The sequence below is a fragment of the Idiotropiscis lumnitzeri genome, chromosome 13 (assembly GCF_059441095.1).
Source record: "Idiotropiscis lumnitzeri isolate Australia: NSW breed Sydney's pygmy pipehorse chromosome 13, RoL_Ilum_1.0, whole genome shotgun sequence".
NCBI classification, from domain to species: domain Eukaryota; kingdom Metazoa; phylum Chordata; class Actinopteri; order Syngnathiformes; family Syngnathidae; genus Idiotropiscis; species Idiotropiscis lumnitzeri.
In genome coordinates this window covers 9,631,220-9,656,910 of record NC_142403.1, presented here as the reverse complement: position 1 = coordinate 9,656,910, position 25,691 = coordinate 9,631,220, and the positions used below count along the sequence as shown (strand labels likewise).

Genomic DNA, 25,691 nt, shown 5'->3' with positions numbered 1-25,691 from the left:
ATTTATTTTTTAACAATGAAAACCTGTCAAACATTTTACAAATTCATAATAGCTTGGTTTTATCTTATAATATGATATTGGAATAAATCCTTGCAAAGTGCAAAATTGGTACTTATTTCTGACATTGATGTACTATATTATAAAAATACATATATATTTCTTTAATCTCTCTAGCTTTAGGTTTCATTGAAACTAAGTGCAGTAGTTGTATGAACAATCTGAAAATAAATTAAAAATATCTGTTTGTTTCACTTGAGGACAGAGGTGTCACACTCATTTTAGTTCAGGGCCACTTTCGCCCCAATTTCATCTCCAGTGGGCCGGACCGGCATATTTGTGGCTTGATAATATATGAACAACAACAATTAAATCATTTTTGGGTGCAAATAGTTGTGAATATATCTAGAAATAATTCACATTTAGTGATTATTGCCTCGTTGCAAATCTTGTTTCAGTTCATATTGAGCAATTTAAAATTTCTGTACAAAAAAATGCAATTTCAACAAAACATACTGTATAGTTATTTTCATTTACCGTACACACGTGCAATATCCAAATCACAGTGGATCATGTGGATATTTTATACACCATTTACAAAACAATGTACTTGAATGTCAGAATGTCTCTGCGCCTTGCAAATGTATACAAACAAAAGTTGTACCAAACAAAACTCTTTTGAACTGAAGCTGTTGACATATTTTTTTTGCAATATCCAGCAGCTTAAAATATTTTTGCATTAATATTTTGAATATTAATATTAATTTCAGTTAATGTGTTTCATCACAGCCCTGTCCTTGGTCGGACAATTGTGCTCAGTTTAAACTACAAAGCGACCTCAACTCTGAATAGGCGATATGCATAGTAGTTGCAGCTTTAATTGACATTAAAAAAATTAAGACAAACAAATCTATGAGCTATGTCTGATTAAAGACATATTCCTATTCATTGTATGTGATAAAATTGGCATCTTTTAGCTAGAACATATTAAATATGCAGTAAGAATTAGTTTGTAGAAACAATTAGTAAACCATATCCCAAAATGCATAAAATTAACTTGTACGTGTCATTGAAACATCTTAATAACATCTCCCAAGTGACTTCACATTCTCGTTTTTATACAATTACAGGTGTTTCTCACTGCATACATGGAATGGAAGCGATCTTTCTTCCTCTCTGTGCTCTCAACATTATCAGCTACAGCACATGCAACGTCCCAACACTTGTTAAATTTAGCGTCTGAGTGTGCAAATGAACTCACACCTGACTGAGAAGTAGGACAGTCATCACAAATTGATATCCGCGCATCAGGATATCAATTTCCTTTCTGGCCTGCAGGCTGTGTGTTTGACAACCTCTCTAGGAGGTGGACCTTATGTAAATGCTGATCATGACTATCCCAGATGCACTGTTAAAGGTAGGAGCCAACGAGGAAGTCCAAATGTAAGTTTGAGTTGTGAAGTGAGAGTCATTTGTCCCATAGAATAATGGACGATCAGTCAGCTGGCAAGCCGTTCACGCAGACCTTTGTCGGAGCCGACTATGCCATTTTTGCTGTCATGCTCATGGTCTCCATGGCCATCGGACTCTATCAGGCCCTGAAGAAGCAGCCACAGGATGCCAGCACTGATGACTTCTTCACAGGCGGTCGCGGTATGTCAGCGGTGCCTGTCGGTCTCTCCCTCTGTGCCAGTTTTATGTCAGCTGTCCAGGTTTTGGGAGTTCCATCTGAAGTTTATCGCTTTGGATTCAAATTCCTCTACATGTGCCTTGGACAAAGCATCAACTCTCTGCTGACGGCTTACTTGTTCCTGCCAGTTTTCTTTCGACTTGGCATCACCAGCACCAATCAGGTTGTAATTGACTTCCCTCTGAATGAAATGTAAATTCAGCATAACTTGCAATTGTACCCAAGGTTGATGATCAAGAGCCGTTTCTGTGTCATTTTAATTCACAATTTTCTTGCGCCTTTATTCCTTTTAATACGCTACTTGTCTATTGTACACTGTTTTTGAGAACTGTGAAAAGTGCAAAGCAAGTTAAATGTATTGCTATTAATATTATTGCGATTAAAATATTAAAATATTCTAAAACAGGTGTGGGCAAACTACGGCACGGGGGCCACATGCGGCCCATTGAACGTTTTAAACCGGCCCGCTGAATTTGAAAAAAAAAAAATTAATAAACCTTGTGAATGTTTTATTTTCTAAATACTGTGGTTTTTCAAAGACATATATACTGTTGTAATGCTTTTGTTCACTTTCGTTTCAAATTAAATGTATTTTTTTTTCACCGATGATGTGAGGTTACCAAAACACTCCATCCATGTGTTCCTGGTCCGGCCCCTCTGTCAAATTTTCGAACCCATTGTGGCCCGCCAATCAAAAAGTTTGCCTAGCCCTGTTCTAAAATGTGCATCTGCCGTGTTGTGTTGCATATGGGTAGTCACTGCTCCAATTTGGCACTGATTTGTGTTCACTGTTATAGCGTAATACAAAAACTATTTTGGCATATTTTATTTTACATTACTTTAATGCTACTGCTTAGCACATGTACCACCCCTCCAGAGTTTAAAGTTTATGAATAGCATTGCCATTTTTGTGCAACAAACATATGAAGAAATGATCAAAATAACTGTCATCCTCATACTTCTGCTCTTGCCTGAGATTAGAATACGTCATGCTTGACTTTCATGAGTGACTGCATGGAGAGTCACACTTTTAAGGGCAAGGAGCTGTATCTGGGTGCTTGAGTAAGTGTTCAACTAAAAATCCTATAAGGACCCATCAAGACATTACTTCAGAACATTTAAAAGTCCTTTACACTTTAATGTTTGGTTTATAACTCATAACGTCCCAAAGTCATATACAGTAAAATACATTTGGGGGACTGTTATATATAACTTTGTCCATTGAGTTTAGGTTTCCATTTCGCAGTAAGTTTTATCTTGATGGGCTTTTCTTTCATTTCATTGTTGATAGTTTCTGACAACATGTTGCAGACAAATTGTTGAGTAGCCTTCTGGAAGTGTGTTTTCATCCGTCCCTTGAACCATCCGTAACCGGGTGAAGTACTGCTTGTATAGAATTAAAATATTTGCACTCGGAGCAGAATCTTGTTGCGTGCACTGAGAGTTCAACTGAGAGCGCACTAGAGCAAGCGAGGGAGCGAGCGAGAGAGGAACCAAGAGAGAGAGAGAGAGAGAGAAGGGGGAGCAAGTGAGCACGCGAATGGGTGAAGAAGCAATTGAGAGCCAAAATAAACATTTTTAAGTTGCGTTTTATTTAAGCAGGGGTGAAGTGCAATAAATACCGCCATCGCTGCAGTGTGACCCTGTGCCGAGTTTATCTGTGAATTTGCCTCGGGTGACAAGAGTCTGAGAAAGGTTGCAGTACACTCTGTAACTTTCGCTATGTTCGAGGTTATTTTGGGGGGTAAAACAACAACTCCCGGTGTTTATAATATAGAAAATACCCCATTTAATAACGTGGGAACCCGCGACATTTCATCCGAAGCGACTAATATAAGGCTAATAAGTTTTTCGCTATTGTGGCTTTTTACAGAACGTATATGTCAATAGGAAATTAGCCAGCGAATGAGCTTTAAATAATGTTTCTGAATTATGTAACCTGCCGTTAGCCTTTGGTCATGCACAGATGCTTTTTTTTCCCAAAAAATATTATTATTATTATTATTATTATTATTATTATTATTATTATTATTATTATGAAGAAGAAGAAGAAGAAGAAGAAGAAGAAAATCGGATGTACTGAAGGAAAAACAATGGCAGATTTGGAATCATGGCAAAAAATAAATCTAGAAACGTTCACTTGCATCTCTGATTAAAAAAATAAACATTTTTTGTTGACCAGTGCAATTGTCTTCACTACCAAGTGCTTCAAGGGAGACAATTTTTGGTGTAAATGTGTGTCCAGAATTTGTCTGACAGAATGTTGAAAGCATGTTGGTGATGATCAAATCAAATGAATATCAGAGGTGAAGAATGATCAGGAATGTTCTAAGTGTGGCCTTGTCTGCCCGTCACAGTATCTGAAGATGAGGTTTGGCAGAGCGATGCAGCTGTTGGGGAGCGTCCAGTTTCTTGTGGCCACAGTAAGACAAGCACACACTTTGTCTTATTTCTTACGGTAGATCAGTGATGTTCAAAACTGTTTGCCGCTGTTTACGGTTTCAGCAAACTCAAATTTACATATAATTTTGTGACCAAATATTGACAGTAGCATATTTCCAGCAGTCGTGATGTTGTATAATTAGTTCAACATGAAAAGTAGCACAAATTGTTTTGGATTACATTATTTTTTATGGTTTAAAATTCAAATTAAATCGAGTCAAGATGTTTTTAAAAAACTACTACATGAAGATAGCTAGTATAGGCTCCAGGTGCTAACCTTGTGAGGAGAATATTTGGATGTTTTTAAAAAGTAAGTGCAAGTAACTAGAAAGTAAATCTCCTTCAGTGATTACAAAAAAAAAAAACAATAAAAAAAACTAATTACTAAATTATCATTATATCTGATCTGAATAGTAGTACAGTACTGTGGCATGTTAAAAGAAAAAAAAAAGTGAATGTCTTGTAGCACAAAATCAATATTCACAAAAGTATTGAGATGACTGATCATATCAGCACTTAAGGTTGCCATAAAAAATACAGTGGAATAAAATACATCTAATGATGACATTTTTCATTCTTTGTTTCTGTATTATCTATTTGCTTTCCCCAGCTGCTGTACACAGGGGTGGTCATTTATGCACCAGCATTGATCCTCAACCAAGGTAGGTGAGATTACCTGCTCATGAATTTTGTTCCCTTATCGTCATACTTTGGTCAGACAGACAGTTGATCTTTTTAAGAACAAAGAACTTTGTTGAAAGTCAATAAACAACAAAATAGCAACTTAAAATGACCCGTAGTTGTTTAAAAGTCAACAAAGGTTTCATCTGTCTGATTAACCATCATCATTTTTATTTACCTTATATTGCCAATAAGGCCTCCACCCAAGGTTCCTCTGTTCATTTTCCTTCACAGCAACTGGGCTCAATATTTGGATGTCACTTTTCTCGACCGGAATCATCTGCACCCTGTACACAACCCTGGTAAAGTTCACTAATCGAGTCCCATTCATGCTCACTAAGGATTGCAAAATACTGCGCCATGTGTGCCTAAGTGTCTCCTGTATTATTATTGGTCTGTTCTAGGGGGGCATAAAAGCTGTGATCTGGACAGATGTTTTCCAGATTGTTGTCATGTTTTTAGGATTTGTGGCAATTTACATCCATGGCACAATTTTGGTGGGTGGTCCTGCAGCGGTGCTGGAAATTGCAAACAATGGATCGCGGCTTAATTTTAATGAGTAAGTGAGGACAAACGCTTTAGTCAAAGATTATTCTTTGGAGGAAGATAGAGCCAGCTGATCTTTTGCCCACTGCTGCTGCAAAAAGCAGTTAGGATGGGCATTTGTTGCATAAAGTTATTTTACCGACAATACAAGCTCAATGTTTGCCTTGGAGAAAAAGGTGTATTTACGTGTCACTAGTGCAGGTACATCATCTAACCTTTTAAAAGAGCAAATTAAATAGAAGAAAAAAAATATATCCAATTTTAGCGGTGGGAATAGTAATCGATTAATGGACACCTAATTGATTAGCAAATTAATCAACAATTATTTAAATAATTAAGTAATCATTTCGATCCATTGTTGAATTTATAAGTGTCCACATCTTCTGATTTCATCCTTGCAAGAGTACATTTTCTGATTTTTGTAGTCCTTCATAAAAGCAAACTCATTATCCATTTTGTTTTATCAAATGAAGACATTTGCAACCATCTTCTTTGGAAAACAATCACCAAACCAGAAAGCGAATCAAATTAAAAATGTTTGGTGAGTACAAGTTGTTTTTTTTTAATCACTAAACCAGAGTTCACCAACGCAACTGCCAGCGGGCACCAGGTAGCCCCAAAGGACGACATGAGAAGCCTGCGGGCCGGGAGATTATTTTCTAGGAATGTTGTTTGAGGTTTATTATTTGAAAATGTAAAGCCTGGCAAGGATTCATGAAAATAATGTTTTGCATCTGATGAAATCATGATCAATGTCTTCACATAAATGAAAACCACAATTACATATAAAGCTTATTTGTGCAAATTTGTTTTTTCAGAAGTTTGCATTCAGTTTCAAAAAGGTTGGTGACCCCAATGCTAAAAAAAGATAATAATTGGTTAACAGACAGACATAGAAAACTTTATCTCATTATTCTATTAATTAATTAATTAACAAAATAATAAAATACAATATTCAATAGTGACAGCCCAAATAATAATAATAATAATAATAATAATAATAATAATAATAATAATAATAATAACAATAATAAATTACTTCTGTTCTGTTCTGCTCTGTGATTATCCAGTCTACATTTCAGGTAAGGTTGGTGTCACTTAGCAAAAGATCAGTTGAGCAACTGTAGATTTGGTATTTTACACAAAGCTGCACAACTTAAAATGAAATGATTTTACTTGAAGTGGCCGTCCTTGTATGTTCGCACAGTTTTGACATTGACCCACGACGACGTTACACCTTCTGGAGCTTGACTGTTGGGGCTTCACTTTTGTGGTTATCCATGTATGGAGTAAATCAAGCTCAAGTCCAACGCTACATCTCCTGCAGAACCGAGAGAGAGGCTCAATGGTGAGTCATAGTCTGTTAATGCTGATATAAATTCCCACTATTTGCAGGCTTAATCATACAGCACTCTTAGCTAAAGCGTAGAACTGTATTTGCAACTTGCGTTATCACATACTGTACATATCCACATACAGGCATTAGTATACCATAACAATTCATACTAGTCTTGCAGAATTTTACAGTGACTTTTTTATTATTGCTTAATATCCCTTGATTTCCTACCATCTAATTGTGTTATGGAGTTAAGTTCTGTGTGTTGGGCTCAAATTGGTAAACAACAGCATCACTTTGCATCAGGACATAACATTTGCACGAAGGGTGCGGCCTGATAACATTTTAATTGACCATTTGCATGGCGAAAAATTATTCTGGGATTGTCAACAGAAATATTCCACCCCTGCAAATCTGAATGTAATTCCATTCGGTTTCCGCCTGTTTATTTAAATTGAGGTGGAGCATTTTTAGTCTGTGTGAGCTTCTAACCAGAATACATGGCTCCATGTAAACCTGGCTAATGCAAACTTTGATTTTATGACCTTTTCTTGCAGGGCAATATTTGTTAATCAAGTAGGTTTGTGCCTAATTGTGGGGAGTGCAGTTATCTGCGGCATCGTCATGTTTGCTTATGTCAAGTGCGATCCACTGATGTCTGGCAGAGTGTCTTCTGCTGATCTTGTAAGTTGAAAGCTGCTTTTAGTTGCTTTTTCATTTTTCATGTCTTTTTTTTTTGTTTTAATTGATGGTCAAGTGTGACGGAAAGACAAACTGACATATGTCTTTTTGTGGTTCATTGGTAATGGTTCATTTTAGTGGTGACATATGCTTCAGTTAGTTTGAAGTTACTGTTTCTATCGTAATTCTGATGAAAATTGATTGATTTAACCACTGTCTAAATACATTAAAAGTTAGTTCCATCACACTAACATCCGTTCTTTCTTTTTCCTGGTGCAGTATATGCCATACTTTGTGCTGGATATATTCAAGAACTATGGTGGATTCCCAGGTCTTTTCCTAGCCTGCGCGTACAGCGGCACTCTGAGGTATTTCTTGAAAATAATCGCGTATCACTCATTGAGAATTATACCTGAAAAGCGGTATTATGCACTGTTTTCCCAATTAAGCGCCATTTCAAGGTGTCATCATAACATACTTTTGTCAACATCCCCCAATACATCAGCAGTGCAAATGAATGGCACTTGCAATGAAGCCGCCACTGGTCAAGAAAATCGTTGTGGCTCACTCCCCACTCACTCAGACACATTCTGGAAATAGGAAGTAAAAATATTTTCTTAGTATCTCATTTTACCACTGAAGGGTGGGCAAGCACTTTGAAGACTTTTAAAATGTCCCCTTTTAGATGCAACAATACCACAAAATTAGCCTCTAGAACAGAGGTGTCAAAGTCATTTTTGTGAACGGGCCACATCGTGGTTCTGGTTTCCCTCAGAGGGCCGTTATGACTGCGAACTCATATAAATCACCTTACATTATCACTTACTCACAACATGTTGATACAAAGCTAGTTTTGAAATCAAAAGCCAGTAATAAATGGCAATATCTCATATCTCAATGTTGTTAAAAGTGAAGAAAATGTGCTCGAAGCAGCAAGTTGAAGCACATGATTTTCCCTTCGCGGGCCACATAAAATGAGGTTGCGGGCCACATCTGGCCCCCGGGCCTTGAGTTTGACACATGTGCTCTAGAACATATTTGTGCGCAATAGTATATTGTGGCAATGTTGAGTCACACGGGAAATAAAGACATTGGTTTGCTCGAAGAGGCTTTTTTATTAAGTAGCAGCCTATGGCGAAATCGCAACAACCTTGTTAGTCAAATGAACAGGGTACTTGGGCATTTGTGTGAATATGTTGAACATTAACTTAAGGTGTCATCAAAAGAGTTATAGCAAATAAAAACACTCCTAGCTAAGGGCAAAAAACAAACACTGCATGCAACTCTTGAATTTGGACGTGTTTTTCAGCTAACTGCTGAAATTCAGATTGGAATCAATCAGCACATCAAGGTTCCGTACTTGGTCTTTGCTGGTATGAGCAACTGCCGAACATTTTTCAGAGGTCCTTTAATGAGATACGTTGATGATCATAGATCACAGGTGTCAAACTCAAGGCCCGGGGGCCAGATCTGGCCCGTGACCTCATTTTATGTGGCCCGCGAAGGGCAAATCATGTGTGTCAACTTCCCGTTTCTAGCACATTTTCTTCATTTTTAACAAGATCGAGATATGAGATATTGCCATTTAGTTGTCACCAATCCTCCCTTTTTAAAATAAATGGCTTTCCATCAATTTGTTGTGTGAATGTGATAACGTAAGGTGATCGTACATTTATATGGGTTCACAGTCGTAACGGCCCTCTGAGGCAAACCAGAACTACGTCGTGGCCCATCCACAAAAATGAGTTTGACACCCCTGTCATAGATGGTGATGGTCAAGATTGGAGCCAATGATGATTAACGTGATAGGTTTGTAGGGAGCAATGACTGTGATATGAGGAACAACAATGGTGAGTGTCTTGTCAAGTTCTGCCTCAAAAAAACTTTGTAGTTCAGGGGTGTCAAACTCCGGTCCTCGAGGACCGCTTTCCTTTATGTCTTTCCCACCTGCAACACACCTGATCATCTCATCAACAAGTTCTGCACGGGCCTGATAATGATCCCGATCATTTGAATCAGGTGTGTTGCAGGAGGACATGGGAAGCGGCCCTTGAGGACCGGAGTTTGTTGGTGTAGTTGGTGGTACTATGTTACCACATAAGGATATCCACAAACTCATTTGGACTAACAGAAGCGGGTTTGGCCAGTTAATGTAATCATCACTAACCTGGTCAAGTACCGACGGACTTCTCAGTCAGCCACTGACGGACGTACATACATACAGACGGACAGAAAAATGAACCACTTGTATTTGTTTGCGGGGATTTCAAAGAGCAGAATGCATCCATCGATGACTTCATTAATTTAAGTCAATTTTTAATGAACAATTCCCGCGATAATCACTCTCAGACTCATCACTGCGCAGTGCTCAGCAATCTGATACAGGTAGCAAGTCATGCTATGGTACCTGTAGAGCAGGGGTGGGCAAACTTTTTGATTGGCGGGCCACAATGGGTTCGAAATTCTAACAGAGGGGCCGAACCAGGAGCAGATGGATGGAGTGTTTTGGTAACCTCACCTCATCTGAGAAAAAAAAATACATTTAATTTTAAATGAAAGTGAACAAAAGCATTACAACAATATATATGTCTTTGTAAAACCACAGCATTTGGAAAATGAAACATTGACAACGTTTAACGGGCCGCATGTGGCCCCCGGGCCATAGTTTGCCCACAGCTGCTGTAGAGGCTTTAATCAGGGTCTTAAATTAACAGCCGCTAAACCGCCAAATGCACCGTTTCCCAACCTTAAGTGAGCCAATGCATCCATTTTGCATCACAACAATCTCCCAGCACACCACCTAATAAAAATGTTACACACATTCATACTGATATAACGATGCATGGTCTCACTTGTGAAATTTGGGTCTGTTTAATAGCATACAAGGCTGACATGACTTATGTTGAATGAATGGCAACAGGTGGAAAAACCGATTATTTTATTATTTTATTATCACTAATCCCGCACACCGGTCCACCTCAAACAGCTCAGAGCAATACAAGCAAATACTGTTCAACTTTATCTGTAATGATAACAAAAAATAATAATAATAATTCAACGAAGAAAGACTTTCCCATATTCATCACATCTCCTATGCAGCACAGTTTCCACGAGTATCAATGCAATGGCTGCAGTAACGATGGAGGATCTCTGTCAACAATATCTGGCCCACGTGAGCCAGAAGAAACAGATCATTATTTCCAAAGCACTGTGTAGGTTGAATACAATTCATTCATTTATTTATTATTTCACATGTGTTGAAAATGTACAAGGCAGATGATGCTGTATAGTGTGAGTGAAAGTGCTGGTGGTGTGAGGCCAAATAATGACGCTTCTTTGTTTATATTCTTTTTCAAGCCTTCCTCTACGGTGTTGCTTGTATAATCATAGCGGTTATAGCCTCATTCCTGGACTGGGGAGTTCTTCAGGTAAAAACAAACAAGGAACCAATTTTGGGCATGGCATCTTCACCGTCCAAATTGGACACAATGCGAACTGTGATAGTGGTTGACTTGCAAGATTTAATTTCTAAAGATTTAATTTTTTGGATCATATCGCCTACAAAAAGTGATGGAACGCTGATTTCAACTATGCTTTAGAGAAGTAGCACATGAACAAAGACAGAATTGGAGAGAATTGTTTTTTTTATTTTTTGTTTACCTGTTTGCTGTCGTTATTTTCATTGAAATTTATAAAACCACAGTATATTACAAATGCGGTCATTCTTTCTTTTTTTTTTAATCATATTAAACAATCCAACTGCTACTTGAGAGACATTTAAAGCTGAAACCCGAACCTATTTGTCTCAAATTTCACATGTTCAGTTCAATGTTTTGTCCACAGTGATTGTGTTCGCTCCTCAGGGGTCCTTTACCATCATGGCTGTGGTCAGTGGTCCATTACTAGGTGTATTCATCTTGGGGATGTTTGTTCCTGCCTCAAATAGACTGGTGAGGTTTTGTTTTTGTCTTTGTACAATATGAAGGCGCTTCAGGAAATATTAGTACTCTCCGACACCATAGAACAACTGACAAGGATTTGTATTTTTTTCGCTATTGCTTTGTCAGCGTCAATTGGCTTGTGTTGGGAGAAGGCAAATGTGCAAATAGAAACTATACATGACTGAAATGAGTCAGGATACAAACAACAGCATCATGCATCGCAATGATCTTGTCAAACAAGCTCCAACTTTCATAATAAGTGACAGACATGGAATGAAAAGTTTCATCGACGGCTTGTCATGCGTAGAAATGTAGTCGGCGGGTGCAGCCATCACACGTTGAAACGTAATTGTTGACGGGTTGGCTGCCAGGACCGGCCCAGAAATAAGCAATAATAAACAAAAATAAATATGAGCAAGAGTTTCAAAATGAAATACAAATGAAATGTAATTGAGTAATTTCATTTAATCAGACGTGCCTGTCAGCCATTTGCTTGTCTTTGTGTGTGCGTCTGTGTGTAGCCTATACTGTTTTAGTGATATAGCTGTACAGCTCCTGTCATCAATAATAATAAATTCCTGTGACTTTATACGGTGTTCTACAGTGAGTAGAGACAATGAGCAGCCAAAAAGATCACCTATAGCTCAATAAATACAAAATCATATGAATGAGATAAAAGTTGTTTTTTAGGGGGGCTAGCATGATGAACTGTGATGAACCTTCTACAATACGGTGGAGTTTTTACTTTTTATACTCATGGCTTCCAGCCCATAAAATGGTTCTTTCACCCTTATTTCTGACTTTAAACAAAGCCCCGCCTCTTCAAATGAACAACCGCAATCAAACTTGCGCGAAGCATGCGACACCACAGTTCAAACGTAGCATTATTCATCAAGCAGGAGAGATAAAGGCAAGGAGGGGAGCAAAGGAAAATGTGTCCTCCATCGACCGAGCCACAAAGCCAACTACAACGTTTCAAACCCAAGAATAACATTCATACCCTCCACCAAATGTTTTTGTTGAATTTCACATTGTTCGAACCGTAACTCAATTGCACATTTTGACGTTTCAGGGGACATACGTCGGAATAGCAGCTGGCTACTGTGTCTCTTTGTGGCTGGCCGTTGGTTCCACTCTTTACCCGCCGAGTGCATGGACCATGGGTGTGCTGCCTAATTACGCAGCCGAGTGTGAACCTAGAAACATAACTTTGAATGACACTCAACATCAAGACTCCATCTCAACACCACTTGGGCCTGACAACCCACAGTCAGTGATAGCGGACAAGCATTTATGTATATCACTAATGGATTTATAGCATCCGTAATGTACATCCGGAAAGTAGAACTATTTATAGTTATCTTTTCCACTCTCCAGGGGCCTGCATAACTTGTACTCCGTCTCTTATCTCTACTTTGGTGCCTTGGCAACAAGCACGGTTGTAATAGTTGGGCTCCTCATGAGCTATGCTACAGGTAAGCAAATACGCATTCATAAAAAGACTAAGCAATGTGATTATTTACAATATTTGCTTAGTCACACACCTGACTTTTCTCGCTCATGTCTTTGGGCAATAGTAAGTGCAAATATGAGGCACATTTATGAAGGGTAAATTCAGTTTTATGGCGAAGTTTTAATGACATTATTGTGGAAGTGAGCACATTTCTCTCAAAATGCAGGACCAACAAAGAGAGCTGATCTTAAAGAGGGTTTATTATGGTGGGACTTGGGTAAGAAGCAAGCAGTCGTCCAATCACAACGCAGGGTAAGTAATGATGTCACAACGCCAAGACTTCTAAAGGATAATATTAAATGCTGCCACAATCATAGATAGATCGGTCGATTCATTTTTCAGCAATTTCTCTCGCTTCAATCACAGCAGTCAGATGCAGCCAACATGTTGACAAACGTCAACAAACATTCACACTTAATGACTATTAGAGTTGCAGGGTCAAACTAATTTTTTGGCACCAGTGGGTATAGGCAGACTGTGGCAGGGTTTTTATGTTCCGGGTCTGCATTTGATAGGATTTTTCTCTCCTGAATTTGAGGCAGACTGTCACATCACCACACATAAGTTTTCTGCAGTCACACACAGAAGCACCTTTTTCAAAGTGATTTACGGGAAACATAACAGACAACTGAGGTAACAACAGCATCCGACTCACATTATGACGAGGCACAAAACCCCTGGTCTCATATTCAACCCATGTTTACCCTACAAACTATAAAAAAAGAACGGCCATAGATGACATATCTATGTCTGCCTAAAAATATCCACGTTTTAGCCTGCAATAACTTCACTACAAAATTGTTCTGAATTCAGAAGAATAAAAAGTTAGTTTTTCACCGAATATGTAACTCTTACTCAAGTGATTAATTAAAGTATTACTTTTTACATTCACTTGAGTCATTTTATTTTTAAGTAGCAGTACTCTTACTTGAATAATTCTTTGGGTTATTCTTTGTATCCACCTCTACCCATGACAGAGTGGCCATATAAAACATTATTTTCAATTTGTGGTCTTCAAATGGGGGCTAAAAGTGTTATGCTTCATGCACCAAATTTATTTATTTATACTAACTTCGTCCTCCCTTACCTTTTTTCAGGGCAAATGGACAGAAAGACAGTGTGAGCCGATGATGAAACAGCAACAAAGTGATGAAAACCACACACAAGAAATGGAAAACATGCACACTAAGTCCATTGTGAAATTGTAAAATGACGTTTTTAGCTCAAGAACATACTGTAGTGCATGACTTAATTCCCCTCATTCTATTATTAAAGTATATATCAGCCAAATTATTTTCCGGACAGTTTCTGTAATGATTTGGAAGCGGCTGAAGCACAGTGCAGACTCCGCTTTTGCATTAAAACCAAGGAGTAAGTACCTCAGACAGTAACAAGACAAACAATTATTGATGAAAACTAGCAAAGTGACCCACCACCAATGGCAACAAGCAAGCTCATACTCTTGCGCCATCCCGCCTGAAGCTGGACTTAAAGACAAGGCAAAGTAAATTGCCAGCAGGTGTGCCAAGGAGGCTCTGCCCACCAGCGGGCCGAAAAGAAACTGTGGAGACAAGCGAATATGATGTTACAAGCAGGCAGAAAGACGGAAAAGTAGTCAAAAATAAATGTTTGAGTACCGTCATCTCCACTAAAGCCAATCACTGCTGTTATAGATTGGATTGTGCTTGAAAGTGAGAGTAAAATATGAACATTGGATCAAACATTTTATGATGTGATTAAACTCATAACGTGATGATCGCGCACGCTACCATCAAATGGAACCATGGGACTATGTGGAGGCTATAAAACAAACAAACAAAAAAAAAATTTCTACGCCTGTTATCACATGTACCGTATATCTTTTCCATGCCAACACACGGCAAATATTCAAAACTTAACTGTCAAATTCACCTCAAGATGATATGCAAATGATTGGGATGAGAAACGTTTTGTGACATTCTGCTAAATTCTATCAATGTTGGGGATGCAATGTTGAAAGTAGCCGCAAAAAAGGAAGAGGACATGCCCAAAAGTCAAAATTAGTTCATAGGGCAATTTCTTTGTCCCATAAAAAGATGCAAAGATTGATCAGGAGTGTGTGTGGTGTTCTTGAGCCATTTTGCCCGTGTGGCTTGTCTGCCCGTCAAAGTATCTGAAGGCAGAGGGATGCAGCTGCCAGGGAGTGTCCAGTTTCTTGTGGCCACAGTAAGACAAGCACATACTTTGTCTCACACCTTGCTGTATTTCAGCGGTGTTGAAAAGATGTGTTTGCTGCTTTCAGCCAATTCAAAATTGCGCATCATTTCAGGAAAAATATTGACAGTGGCGTATTTCCAAACAGGTGTGATGTTTTACAATTAGTCAAACATGAAACGCAAATAAATAGTTTTGAATTAACCTAATATGGCTGATTTATGCTAATAAATTGGTGGAACTGGTTTTATAAAAGTAAGCAGGCTGCAAGTGATGATAGGTGGCTATAGATTTTTTTTTTTGGTGTGGATGATTATATTTGTATTTTATTCTATATAGACTAAAATTCAAATCATCTCCCTTGATTACATAAACCATCCATCCAGTATCTGAACCGCTTCTCGACATGAGTGTGCTGGAGCCTATTCCAGCTGTCTTCGGGCAGGAGGCCAGGGACACCCTGAACTGGTTGCCAGCCAATTGCAGGGCACACAAAGACGAACAACCATCCGTGCTCACACTCACACCTAGGGGCAATTTAGAGTGTCCAATCAACCTGCCATGCATGTTTTTGGAATGTGGTAGGAAAACAGAGTACCCGGAGGAAACCCACGCAGGCACGGGGAGAACATGCTAACACCACACAGGAACGCCGGAGCCGGAATCGAAACCACGACATATGCACTGAGGCCATTGTGCGAACCAGTCAACCACGTGCAGCCTGACTCATAAACCAAATATACAAAATCATCATGAGAGCAGGCAAATTATGTTTGTTTCAGAGTACAGAAGTATAGTACCGTAGCATAGCAACGGGTCCAAAGTGGTACCGGTCCATGGTGGGCCACACGGATGGAAAAAAACAACAACAACAACCTTGCAGTACTTTCGGTTTGTGTCGAGAACATCCAAAGCCACTCAGCCTGCAGCTCAAGATACTGAAATGATACTTAAAGATGCCATACAATATTACTTCAAGATGTTTCAACTGCATGATAATGGAAACACGTGATATGGGTGTTGCATAACGCAATATTGACATCATTGCAACATGTACCCAAAGAAATTAGAGCTTTATTATATTAAGAAAAATATTTTTTCATGCATAAAAAATAAGAAGGCTCAATGTATTTGTTATTTGTTGTTAGTGATATCACTAGTTGCTGCACATTCAAGGTTGCATCTGATTGTTCAAAAGTTAGATGAAAGCATACCATATTCTACATGACTTCACTACATATTTTTTGCAGTCTGGGTCACCATCACAATGACGAGATTTTGTTAATATATTGTCCAGCCCTAATATAAAATATGCCACGTCCGTATGGTTAGTCACACACGCTAATCAGTCCAGTGAAAAACAACTGAAGCTGGAAATTTTCATCAATTCAGAAAATCCCTCCGGATGTCCGGAAACAGTGTAAAAAAAGTGGACATGTCCGGACAATAGAGGACGTTTGTTCATTCTAATGTATAGACAAGTTGTAACACTCACATTACCAGATGAAGTCTTCAATGAACCTAACAAGTATTTTCTTGGGATGTGGGAAAAAACCAGAGAAGGTTTCTCTCGCTGCAAGAGCACCTGGAAAAAAATCCACGCAAGCATGGAAAGAACATTCAAACTCCACATAAGCGGTGAGAAACCTCAGTGGAGAACCTCGCAACTTGTTTGCACTATACAAATGAATCGGCAGGAAATATAAAATAGTCACATTACACCCTGCTGGCTATATAAATTGGCATAAAGTGACATAAGAATGAAGTTTAACGTTATGGAATCCTTTTTTTTTTTTTTTTTTATCAGTGGCACCAATGTTGAGAAACGTAATGAAGATTTACAAGGCTCATGAGAGTAGGACCCAAGAAAATCACTTCATAGCCACACTTCAATGCCACAAATCGAAGCTGTTTCATGGGGACTCAAAATATTTTGCACAAGTTTCTCAACCTTTTCTTTCTACGGTACATCGTGTGCCTTTGATGGACCTTGCACAAAAGTGATGAAAAGTTAAAAACATACAGTATTTTTTTTTTATATCTTGATGCAGGATTAATTGGTGTTGACCTGCAGAATTTATCTATCTAGTTTCCCCTCATATAATTGAAGTATCTCTCAATTTAAGTATTTTTTTAACAACTTCTTGTTCCAGTAACTATTTAGCTCCTCTGTTGGGCCAATGTAGAGACAATGGCAGATTAAATGGCCTGGTTTGTCCTTTTGTCTTAAGAATGCATAAGTTCAACCAAATATGGTGTAAATGCTAACGTATAAAAAAAAATTACATTTTTTCATCTTAACTACTTTGTGGTCAAGCAGTATGGCTGCACTTTAACAAGTGCAGTTTTCTTCCTGAAACAATATCCAACAACAGTCCACTGTGATATATCAATGTTTTATTTTGCAAATTGTTTAAAAGTTTCAGATAAAACTAAAGTTGTAGCGAGGGTTTAGACTTTCTTTGAACCCTATGCTGCCCAATGGCTGAATTCCAACACAGCATACAATGTGAAACAATTGGGGGAATCGTGTAGCAAATGATAATTTACATCCGCCCTGTTTAAAACGTAAGCATAACGTTTCAGCTTTCAGTTTCGTATTGAACCATTGTCAGTGTACAAAAATCAAGCATGCATTTTAAGAATAATGCAACGTTTGCCGGTTTAAATGAAATCTGATGGCGTGCCATTTGAAGCACAGCACATTGTTCTTGGTGGACCCCCGAAGCCAATTCCGCGTGGACGAGCGTCCGGTTGAGTCACCACTCTTCTGCGGCCCTGTTCGAGTCCTCGTCGGCGACGGCGCAGTCGAGACGCTCCACTCCGGGAAGCGCCAGGTCACGTTTGTTTAACTTCTCCAGGAATGACGACAGCAATCGTTTATTCAAGTGGTCAGTCAGGGTCCTCTCCTCTTCGACTGGCACCGACTCATCGTTTTTAGCCGACATTGTTTCTTCCGTATCGGCCTCAGAGGCGAGCAGCGAGTGGGCCGCGCGGTTGCTTACGCACAAGCCGTTCATCAGCGCTTCCTCGGCGGGCAGATGCTCCGTCGGCCTCGCGGCGTCCGTCCTCATCTCCGAATCCATTCTTGATGTTAACGTGGTTTGCAAAGCGACATTTTCCAGCTCTTTCAGTCGCTTACTGTCGATGCCGCGGACAGGAGATCGATTTCCTGTCGCAGAGTTGTTTTGAGGCGGTTCATTGCTTTGCTCCATGGTGCTGAGCTGTAGCAATGCAGCGAGAAAGAAGAACACTTTGTTCTAGTATACACAGGACGGTGTCGCCTCCGCGTGGCCGGCACGATAATTGAACAACTTCCGTGTCCTTGAAAAATCATAACAAACCCATCAAAGAGAAAGCAAAAATATTAGTTGAGAAAAATCTATTGCTTTGTCGTTGCTAGGGCGTCGCTATGTGTCTAACTATGAATATGGGACGTTTGTTTTAAATAAATAAATGAAATAACATGAGTATTCTTAAAATAGATTTATTACTCAAAATGCAGTGGGTCAAGCTTACCTCACAGATGGCCAGATCGAGAACTCTCCAGAAGGTGGGTTATATGTATCCACGTCTAATTATTTACAATTAAGAGACAACTTCACAAGAGGACGTTCAGAGGTTTAACCACTGGTGAGCCTCGAAAACGGGAAGGCCTTTTCCAAGAAACATCTGAAAGAGCCTGTACAGTTCGGGAACAACACCCTATGAACGGATGAGACAAGACAAAGATCAACTGGTACCAGAATGGTACAAAGAGAAAATCATGCAGAAGTGAAGGAACAGCTCACGATCCAAAGCATTCCACCTCATCAGTGGAGCTGATGGTGGTGGTAGTGACATGGCGTGCATGTCTGTCTGCCAGTGGAGCTGGATCTTTTCTGTTTATTGATGTGACTGATGACCAAAGCAGCAGAATTATTTTCGTTTTTTTTTTTTTTTTTGTAAAATCAACTCAATTCCAGCCAAATGCTTTAAAATTCATTGGATGGCGCTTCACAATGCAGATGGACAATGACACAAAGCATACTGCGAAAGCAACCAAATAGTTTTCAAAGACAAAGAAGTGGAACGTTTAAAGGGAAAGATGTGGACTGTTCTGCAAATTGTGTTGTATGATAACTGTCTGCCATGGCCGAGTCCTGCATCCGATTGAACATGCATATTACTTGCTTAAAACAACACTGAAAGCAAAATGCTCAAAGAATTTGCACAAACTGAAGATAGCTGCAGCAGAGGCCTGGCAGAGTATTCGCACAGACAAAACTCAGCGCCTGGGGATGTCCATGGGTTCGAGATGATATGTTGTCCTTGATTGCAAAGGATTTGGGTGATACAATCTATTGATTGAAATGATGCGTCCGTCGCGAACGAAACAGCTCTTCAATCCAGTGTGGCTCTTTTTTATGAACGACGAGAGCCGGCTCCTTCAAAGAGCCAGCAAATGATTGGCATTTCATCTCTGACTGCACAGAGCCAGAGTGGCTGCAGTTACAGCACACAGAACAGAAGTGGACACATCTAAAGTTAAAATTGACAATACAAAGGCATAATATAGTATACATTATTCATGAACGTGCCAGTGTCTCAAATGCAATTGTTGCTGCTTGGTACTAGATGACTGGGAGACTGCGCATTGTATGTCAGTCCCTCATGAAAGAATCTTCTCCAAAACAGGGCACATATGAAATGCGCTATATAAATAAAATTGTATTGCATTGTATATCTTTGGGCTGAAGAAACGTTTATTTTTGTTTGACATATTTTAATTCATGTCTTGTGTTTTGGTGTGATTCCGTGTATTTTCCCTTTTTAGGGAAAAAAGTAATAATTTCAATTGAAAAGGATTATGGGTTTTTGGACTAAATTGAAATAAAATAATAATTTTAAAGGAAACAAATAAAACAGTAGAGGATTTATTACACTGCTATATTGCATATAGCATGATTTTTTGATAGATTTTTTAAAATAAATGAATCAATACTTCAAGAAAAATCTGAGGAGCCGTTCTGCAAGGAGCGCTGGAAATCCCATCACTACTTACAGGTTTGGCCCCCTGAAAAAAAAGGGCCAAGAAATAGGGCGTGTTACGTATTTCATAATTGTTAATCCTACAAAATGTCACACATAGCTGACACTTGGGAATTGTTTTAAATTTAAACAAAATGCACAAAGCTAATGAATGTTGACGATTTACGCCTACACTTCCACTGTTTCAACTACGAAAAAAAAATGAATTAATAACCCTCCCTCTGAGCTTGGCAAACAACACCGAATTCAAATTAAGGTGGCCCAAATTTTAATGGGAGAAAAAATGCCCGCTTTGTCGTTTATAATTACTATAGTGCAGTGAAAAACGACAGCCAAGACATGTTTTTAAGAATGTCTACTGCATTGAAACACAAAATCAGCATTAAGCGCCTGTCTCAACATCATCGTCTCCCATTGGACTCGACTGGAGCATATCCATTTCTGATTGGACAAGCAGAATTGTCTCTTCCGTGTAGTCGAAGATCTCCGAGAGCGACTGACCGTCTGGCTCATCAACAGGTAACCATTGGCGACTTTCTGCAAACACTAAAGCATGATCTATTTAGTTATTTTTAACGATGAAAAGGTAGTTAATCAATTGATATACAGTAGTTTTCTAGGTTATGGCATATGCAAGGACTACGGGGTCAGTATAGCTTTTTCCACTAACAATCATGCCTAAGGCACAAATGTTGCTCATTTGAACGACAAAATCATCTCAATAAATCTACTTTAGTAGGTGGAGTGTAAGTGGCAACGAGCGATTTTATCACGCTTGCTTTCCAAGCGTTCTCTCCTCAGCATTATTCCTCCATCTATTTTACATTTAAAGTCTGCTTGAATTAGCGCCGAAATTCATTGTTAATTACACTTGTCTTTTCCCCCCTTTTCAAACCAGTGAGGAGAACACGAGTCACAATGTCTTTCAGAGATTTGAGAAGTAAGCTGAACCTCATCATCTGCTACACAAACCAGACTCAAGAAATTTAAATTTGATATATTTGCACTTGTGCACGTATTCTGACATTTGTTAATGTTCCACACCTTTAAAACGACAGATTTCACAGAAATGATGAGAGCTTTGGGCTATCCACGCTTGATTTCGTTGGAGAATTTCAGAACACCTAACTTCAATCTGGTGGCAGAAATCATGATATGGCTCGTTAAAAGGTACATCTTTTTACTTATCCATGTTTTAGCTACTTTCTTCTATTTAGAATGCCAATGCAACTCCAAATGAAACTGAAAATTTCAAGCACTTTTAGAAAGAAAATATGAACAATTGTGTACTTTATTTATGATGTATGAATGTATTGCTCATGTATTTTTACTGTAAATTGTCTGTGGAGTGAGGCACCAGTGTTTACAAATTATTTTAGGAAGTCAGGTTTTCATAATACGTTTCCTTAAAGAAACATTCTGTATTTTTTTTATCTATATATAGATATGAACCTCAGATGGATATTCCTCCAGATGTGGACACAGAGTCAGACAGAGTATTCTTCATAAAAGCCGTGGCTCAGTTCATGGTAATGTGCCATCCGAAGCAAATAAAACAATGTCGTAGACGTTGTGATAACATATTACAATGTAGAACCAGGTGCTCACCTCTGACTGTCCTTGTTGCAGGCAACCAAAGCGCACATTAAGCTGAACACCAAGCGCCTCTACCAGGCTGACGGCTATGCAGTGAAAGAGATGTTAAAGATCACGTCAGTCCTGTACAGTGCGATGAAGACCAAGCAGATGGGCCTGGAAGATAGAATTGAGGAGGACAGCAGCAAGTTTAAATTTGACATTGCTTCACGGGTAAGATGATTATTAACGTATGAGGTCAAACACAAATCCTGCACCAGAAAAAAACAAAAAAAAAAAACAAACGACTTGAAAACTGAAAACTCAACGTCGCGAGCATTTGACATTGCATGACGGTAAAATAAGCGAATGTGCAAATTCTTTCCGAATTTATCTGTTTTTCCCAACCAGGGGTACCCCCAGGTGTACATGAGGTATTAGATATTATATATAATTATAGTTACATATAGATATATGCATAACTTATTTGTGTATGTTTAAAAAATAGAGGGAAATAGACAGGATTATTTATTTTATAAGAATGTTTTTTTCATTTATTTTGAAGTCAACATATGATTTTTTTGTTTTTGTTTGTTTGATTTGAGTTAAAAAGAAGACAATGAGTTAAAATTAAGGAAAAAACTAAGTACATTTATTTTTGCGCCTCTCCTCACCCCACATTGTTTCTATACTAAAAAAGTATGACATTGCATCATATGTGTGTCCACAAAGTTATTATTGTTAGAGTATGTTGTCCTGTGTCTTCCTATTAGATTTCTGACCTCAAAGAAGCCCGACAGCTTGCATCGGAGGTCACGTCTAAAGGAGCATCTTTGTATGATTTACTGGGCAAGGAAGTGGAACTTAGGGTGACTGGGAACACAAATTATTGAACAATATTGAGTCCTTATTATCTGTAAGAATGTGCATGTGAGTGCATGCTCGTTATGTGCAGGAAAAGAGAACAGCGGCCATTGCAAGACCCCTGGAGATCGATGTGACTGAAAAGTCCCTGCGAGTAGCCATCAGGGAGGCCTTGGTCAGTGTTACATTTGTGTTTATTTCCTTAAGTATTGTTCGATTCATGAATTGACATTCATTCGATGTGTGTTCTCAAGGAAACTGTGGAGAAAACCAAAGAAATGCTGAATAACATAGTTTCTGATGAGGCCAGCCTGGATGCCAAGATAGAAAAGAAGAAACAGGAACTGGAAAGGAGTCGGAAGAGACTTCAGACACTGCAAAGTGTGCGGTCAGTTAACAATGATGCTACCAATTAGACAGCAGAGCATAATGTTCATGTGCAAACGTTTTTCATGGTTGTTGGACACAAACGTGGACACAAAGTCCACTCGCACACATTAGAGATGACCAGGAAAAAGGAAGCAAGCAATTTGTTTCATTTACAATACATTGATGACCTGGTAGCTAAAATTTATTTTCATTGCGGATTTTTATCATGAATTTTGTTGTCTGTGTGCTTTATGTAACAGTGTCATATTAAAGCTTGCAGCAGTGAATGTTTGCAAGCGTGTGCCCACATGGAGAATGTTGTTTTTGTCAGAATTGGTTCAATGTTGCAAACAGTTGCTAAGACATTCCCCAAACAGCTTTATTGGTTGCAAACAGTTTTGAACAAGTCTCCTTTATGTTGTGTTAGCCCTGCGTTCATGGACGAGTATGAAAAGATCGAAGAAGACCTGGAGAAGCAGTATGAGCTCTACGTGGCAAAGTTCAAAAACCTTTGTTTCCTGGAGTCTCAGCTAGAAGATTACCATCAACTGGAGCAAGAGCGATTTGAGGTGGGTGATTAGATTCATCCGATATTATAACCCTGAGCAAAGATATGGACGCATCACCGTATTATTTTGGCACCACAGAAATTGACTGTGATGTAAATTTAGGTAGGACTCCTGATATCTTTTTTCTTAAATCCAGCTTTCTTTTGGCGTCACACTTGAGTTTACATTAACCGGTATCTAAACTGTGACATATGGGAAGGATGAGAAAGACAAAAAGACCGCACAGACTCAAACTAGTATCTAAGATCGCAACTTTTTAAATTATTCTTATTCCGACCAGTCCATGGCTGGGGACTGTAGGTCTAAACTTGTTTTTATCTACAACCTGTGTGTTTTGAGATGTATTCTCTAAACTTCTTCTAAATGTCATATAACATTCCTACCTCTTAACCCAAAGTCAGCTGGGAAAGGCTATAGCTTATTTGTGACCTTAGTGAGGACAAGCGCTAGAGAAAATGGATGGATAGTTAGAATTGCTAAAAAAATCTGTGTGCCTCACATTTCTCACCCCCTGTATATTGTCCATTTTCCCCTTGCAGGAGGCTGAAAACAATCTGAGGATGATGCAACAAAATCTGAAAGAGGACGACAGAGATCTAATGAGGAGTGCATGTGAGAACTGAAAATTCTATCTTAAAATTAATCCAAGCTGCCACTAAAGTAGGATGGAGTTGATAGCCACTCAAGTGTTATATTGCTTTCATTTCTTCCTATTTGTTTCAGTGAAAGATGTGGACTCTGACATGGATGTTCTTGAGGATGAAGGGGACATGGACAGTGATTTAGAAGAGTCTCGGCCCTCCAATCCACGACCCACTCAAAATGGCTTGATGGCAGCCAAACAGATGAGCGATTTGTTCAGTATGTCAACTTCAGATAGCTTTATGTTGAGCATTGATTAAACTTGAAATATTGTCTATCTGATGCTTGTTGACTGATTAATGATAGAAGTTGCTACAGTCACAGTCTACATACTTTATGACATGTCAGAACCTTTACAAATTAGATCTACATTTTTTTTCTTCCAGGAAGGGGAACGAGATTCATTGGGAACATGCAAGGTGGTGACAGTGATGAGGTATGATGATGTTAATATTTAGCAATGATGTGCATGCGAAGCCCTTTTGAGACTTTTCTCTAATTAAGGGCCATATGAATAAATTTGAATTGACTTGTAAACATTGTTTACACGGCTACTGCTTATTTCCGAAGAACAACCTCTTCAGTCTTCTTTTAAATATTGTTTTTTGTATCTCACCCATCTCTGCACTCATCTTCATATTTAAAGCCAACTTTAGCCATTTCCAGAAGGCCAAAACAACCGAAAGGACAGGTTTGTGTAGGGTTTGTGCCCAGTTGATTTTATTTTAGATTAGATCACCCATTCTGATATTTTGTGTCACTGGATAATCCCGTTTGTATAGCCTGGGAGTTGTCATGTATTATTTGTCTGTTATATTAGTAGTATACAGTTTAATTTGAAGTTCTAGTTCCAGGATATTAGCGAGAATCTTTAGCATTAATAGTACTTTAATGATTTAGTGTTTCCTGTCAACTATGGATACACATGTGGGGATTTTGTAATGTCTTTTCTCTTTTAGTCAGAAGACAGTGAGATAGAGGTGGATGAAGATGATGAAGACGAAGAAGGCGAGGATGAGAGCAAAGAATTAGATGATGACAGTCTGGAGGACCGTGTGGCCAGGACAACTCGCACCTCCAGGGGACGCACGAGACCCCCCCTTTTCGATGAGAGTGATAATGACTTCTGAAATACAAACACGTCCGTTTTTACTCAAATACAGATGTCGTCAGTCTTATTTTACATCTCATATTCTATCTTCTTAGATTATTATTGTATTGTAACGTTAAGAATTCATCAATTGTACAGGAGCTCTTGATGTTTCTATCTTAATAAATTGCTTGTTCCTCTGTACCTTTTAAACTGCACTTGTATGCTCTTTATTATAGACTGGTTGAACACAAAAAAGCCAAATGTCCTACTTGAATGATTATGGACTGAAAATCACGTCATGGCATCATAGCAATATTGTAGCAGCAGTACATAAGTATAACATTCAAATTGACTTCTCTTCACAGGTCAGAACATGTTTGAAGGCAAATTCAAAACTCCTGAAAATACAAAGTGAACCTGTTTTCATTGATGCATCAGATTTTAGGGGGTTGCCATATCCTTCATCGTCACCCCCCACCACAAAAATGGGTGTCTGGCCAGGCCGGCGGGCAGGACATTTCTGACCCC

The 25,691-nt window shown here is 38.8% G+C and overlaps 2 protein-coding genes across 5 annotated transcripts; both read left to right on the top strand.

Annotated features, from left to right (window-relative positions):
- Positions 1-1,420: 1,420 nt before the first annotated feature.
- Positions 1,421-14,277, top strand: slc5a5 (solute carrier family 5 member 5). 3 transcript variants are annotated; one of them, XM_088313891.1, is made up of 16 exons: positions 1,713-1,850; positions 2,669-2,749; positions 4,045-4,110; positions 4,740-4,791; positions 5,045-5,112; positions 5,215-5,369; positions 6,564-6,704; positions 7,250-7,376; positions 7,653-7,741; positions 10,473-10,585; positions 10,731-10,801; positions 11,237-11,323; positions 12,387-12,583; positions 12,692-12,789; positions 12,994-13,079; positions 13,925-14,277. In XM_088313891.1, exons 3-16 carry the CDS (start codon positions 4,054-4,056, stop codon positions 14,033-14,035), a joined length of 1,452 nt encoding a protein of 483 aa, XP_088170017.1. In that variant the 5' UTR covers positions 1,713-1,850; positions 2,669-2,749; positions 4,045-4,053; the 3' UTR covers positions 14,036-14,277. The 3 variants fall into 3 exon arrangements, 2 of the variants coding, with proteins under 2 accessions (XP_088170018.1, XP_088170017.1); XR_015846374.1 differs by lacking the exon at positions 2,669-2,749 and having other exon boundaries at positions 1,421-1,850; positions 12,387-12,609; positions 13,925-13,985; XM_088313892.1 differs by lacking the exon at positions 2,669-2,749 and having other exon boundaries at positions 1,465-1,850.
- A 6,156-nt stretch (positions 14,278-20,433) lies between these two features.
- ift38 (intraflagellar transport 38) lies at positions 20,434-25,373 on the top strand. 2 transcript variants are annotated; one of them, XM_088313814.1, is made up of 14 exons: positions 20,434-20,570; positions 20,950-20,991; positions 21,110-21,221; positions 21,496-21,580; positions 21,681-21,860; positions 22,400-22,495; positions 22,582-22,665; positions 22,745-22,878; positions 23,287-23,428; positions 23,968-24,040; positions 24,152-24,289; positions 24,457-24,506; positions 24,717-24,761; positions 25,030-25,373. In XM_088313814.1, the coding sequence occupies exons 2-14, from the start codon at positions 20,970-20,972 to the stop codon at positions 25,198-25,200; spliced, it is 1,332 nt and encodes a 443-aa protein (XP_088169940.1). In that variant the 5' UTR covers positions 20,434-20,570; positions 20,950-20,969; the 3' UTR covers positions 25,201-25,373. The 2 variants fall into 2 exon arrangements, with proteins under 2 accessions (XP_088169940.1, XP_088169938.1); XM_088313812.1 differs by lacking the exon at positions 24,717-24,761 and having other exon boundaries at positions 20,436-20,570.
- Positions 25,374-25,691: the final 318 nt, after the last annotated feature.

Excerpts from the sequence above, each read along its gene's own strand:
- slc5a5 (XM_088313892.1), top strand. The coding sequence starts at position 1,485 with ATGGACGATCAGTCAGCTGGCAAGCCGTTCACGCAGACCTTTGTCGGA. Across the intron at positions 10,802-11,236 it reads TGGACTGGGGAGTTCTTCAG|GGGTCCTTTACCATCATGGC; the intron begins GTAAAAACAAAC and ends TTCGCTCCTCAG. Across the intron at positions 13,080-13,924 it reads TCGTCCAATCACAACGCAGG|GGCAAATGGACAGAAAGACA; the intron begins GTAAGTAATGAT and ends ACCTTTTTTCAG.
- ift38 (XM_088313814.1), top strand. The coding sequence starts at position 20,970 with ATGTCTTTCAGAGATTTGAGAA. Across the intron at positions 21,861-22,399 it reads AATTTGACATTGCTTCACGG|ATTTCTGACCTCAAAGAAGC; the intron begins GTAAGATGATTA and ends TCTTCCTATTAG. Across the intron at positions 24,507-24,716 it reads AAGGTGGTGACAGTGATGAG|CCAACTTTAGCCATTTCCAG; the intron begins GTATGATGATGT and ends TCATATTTAAAG.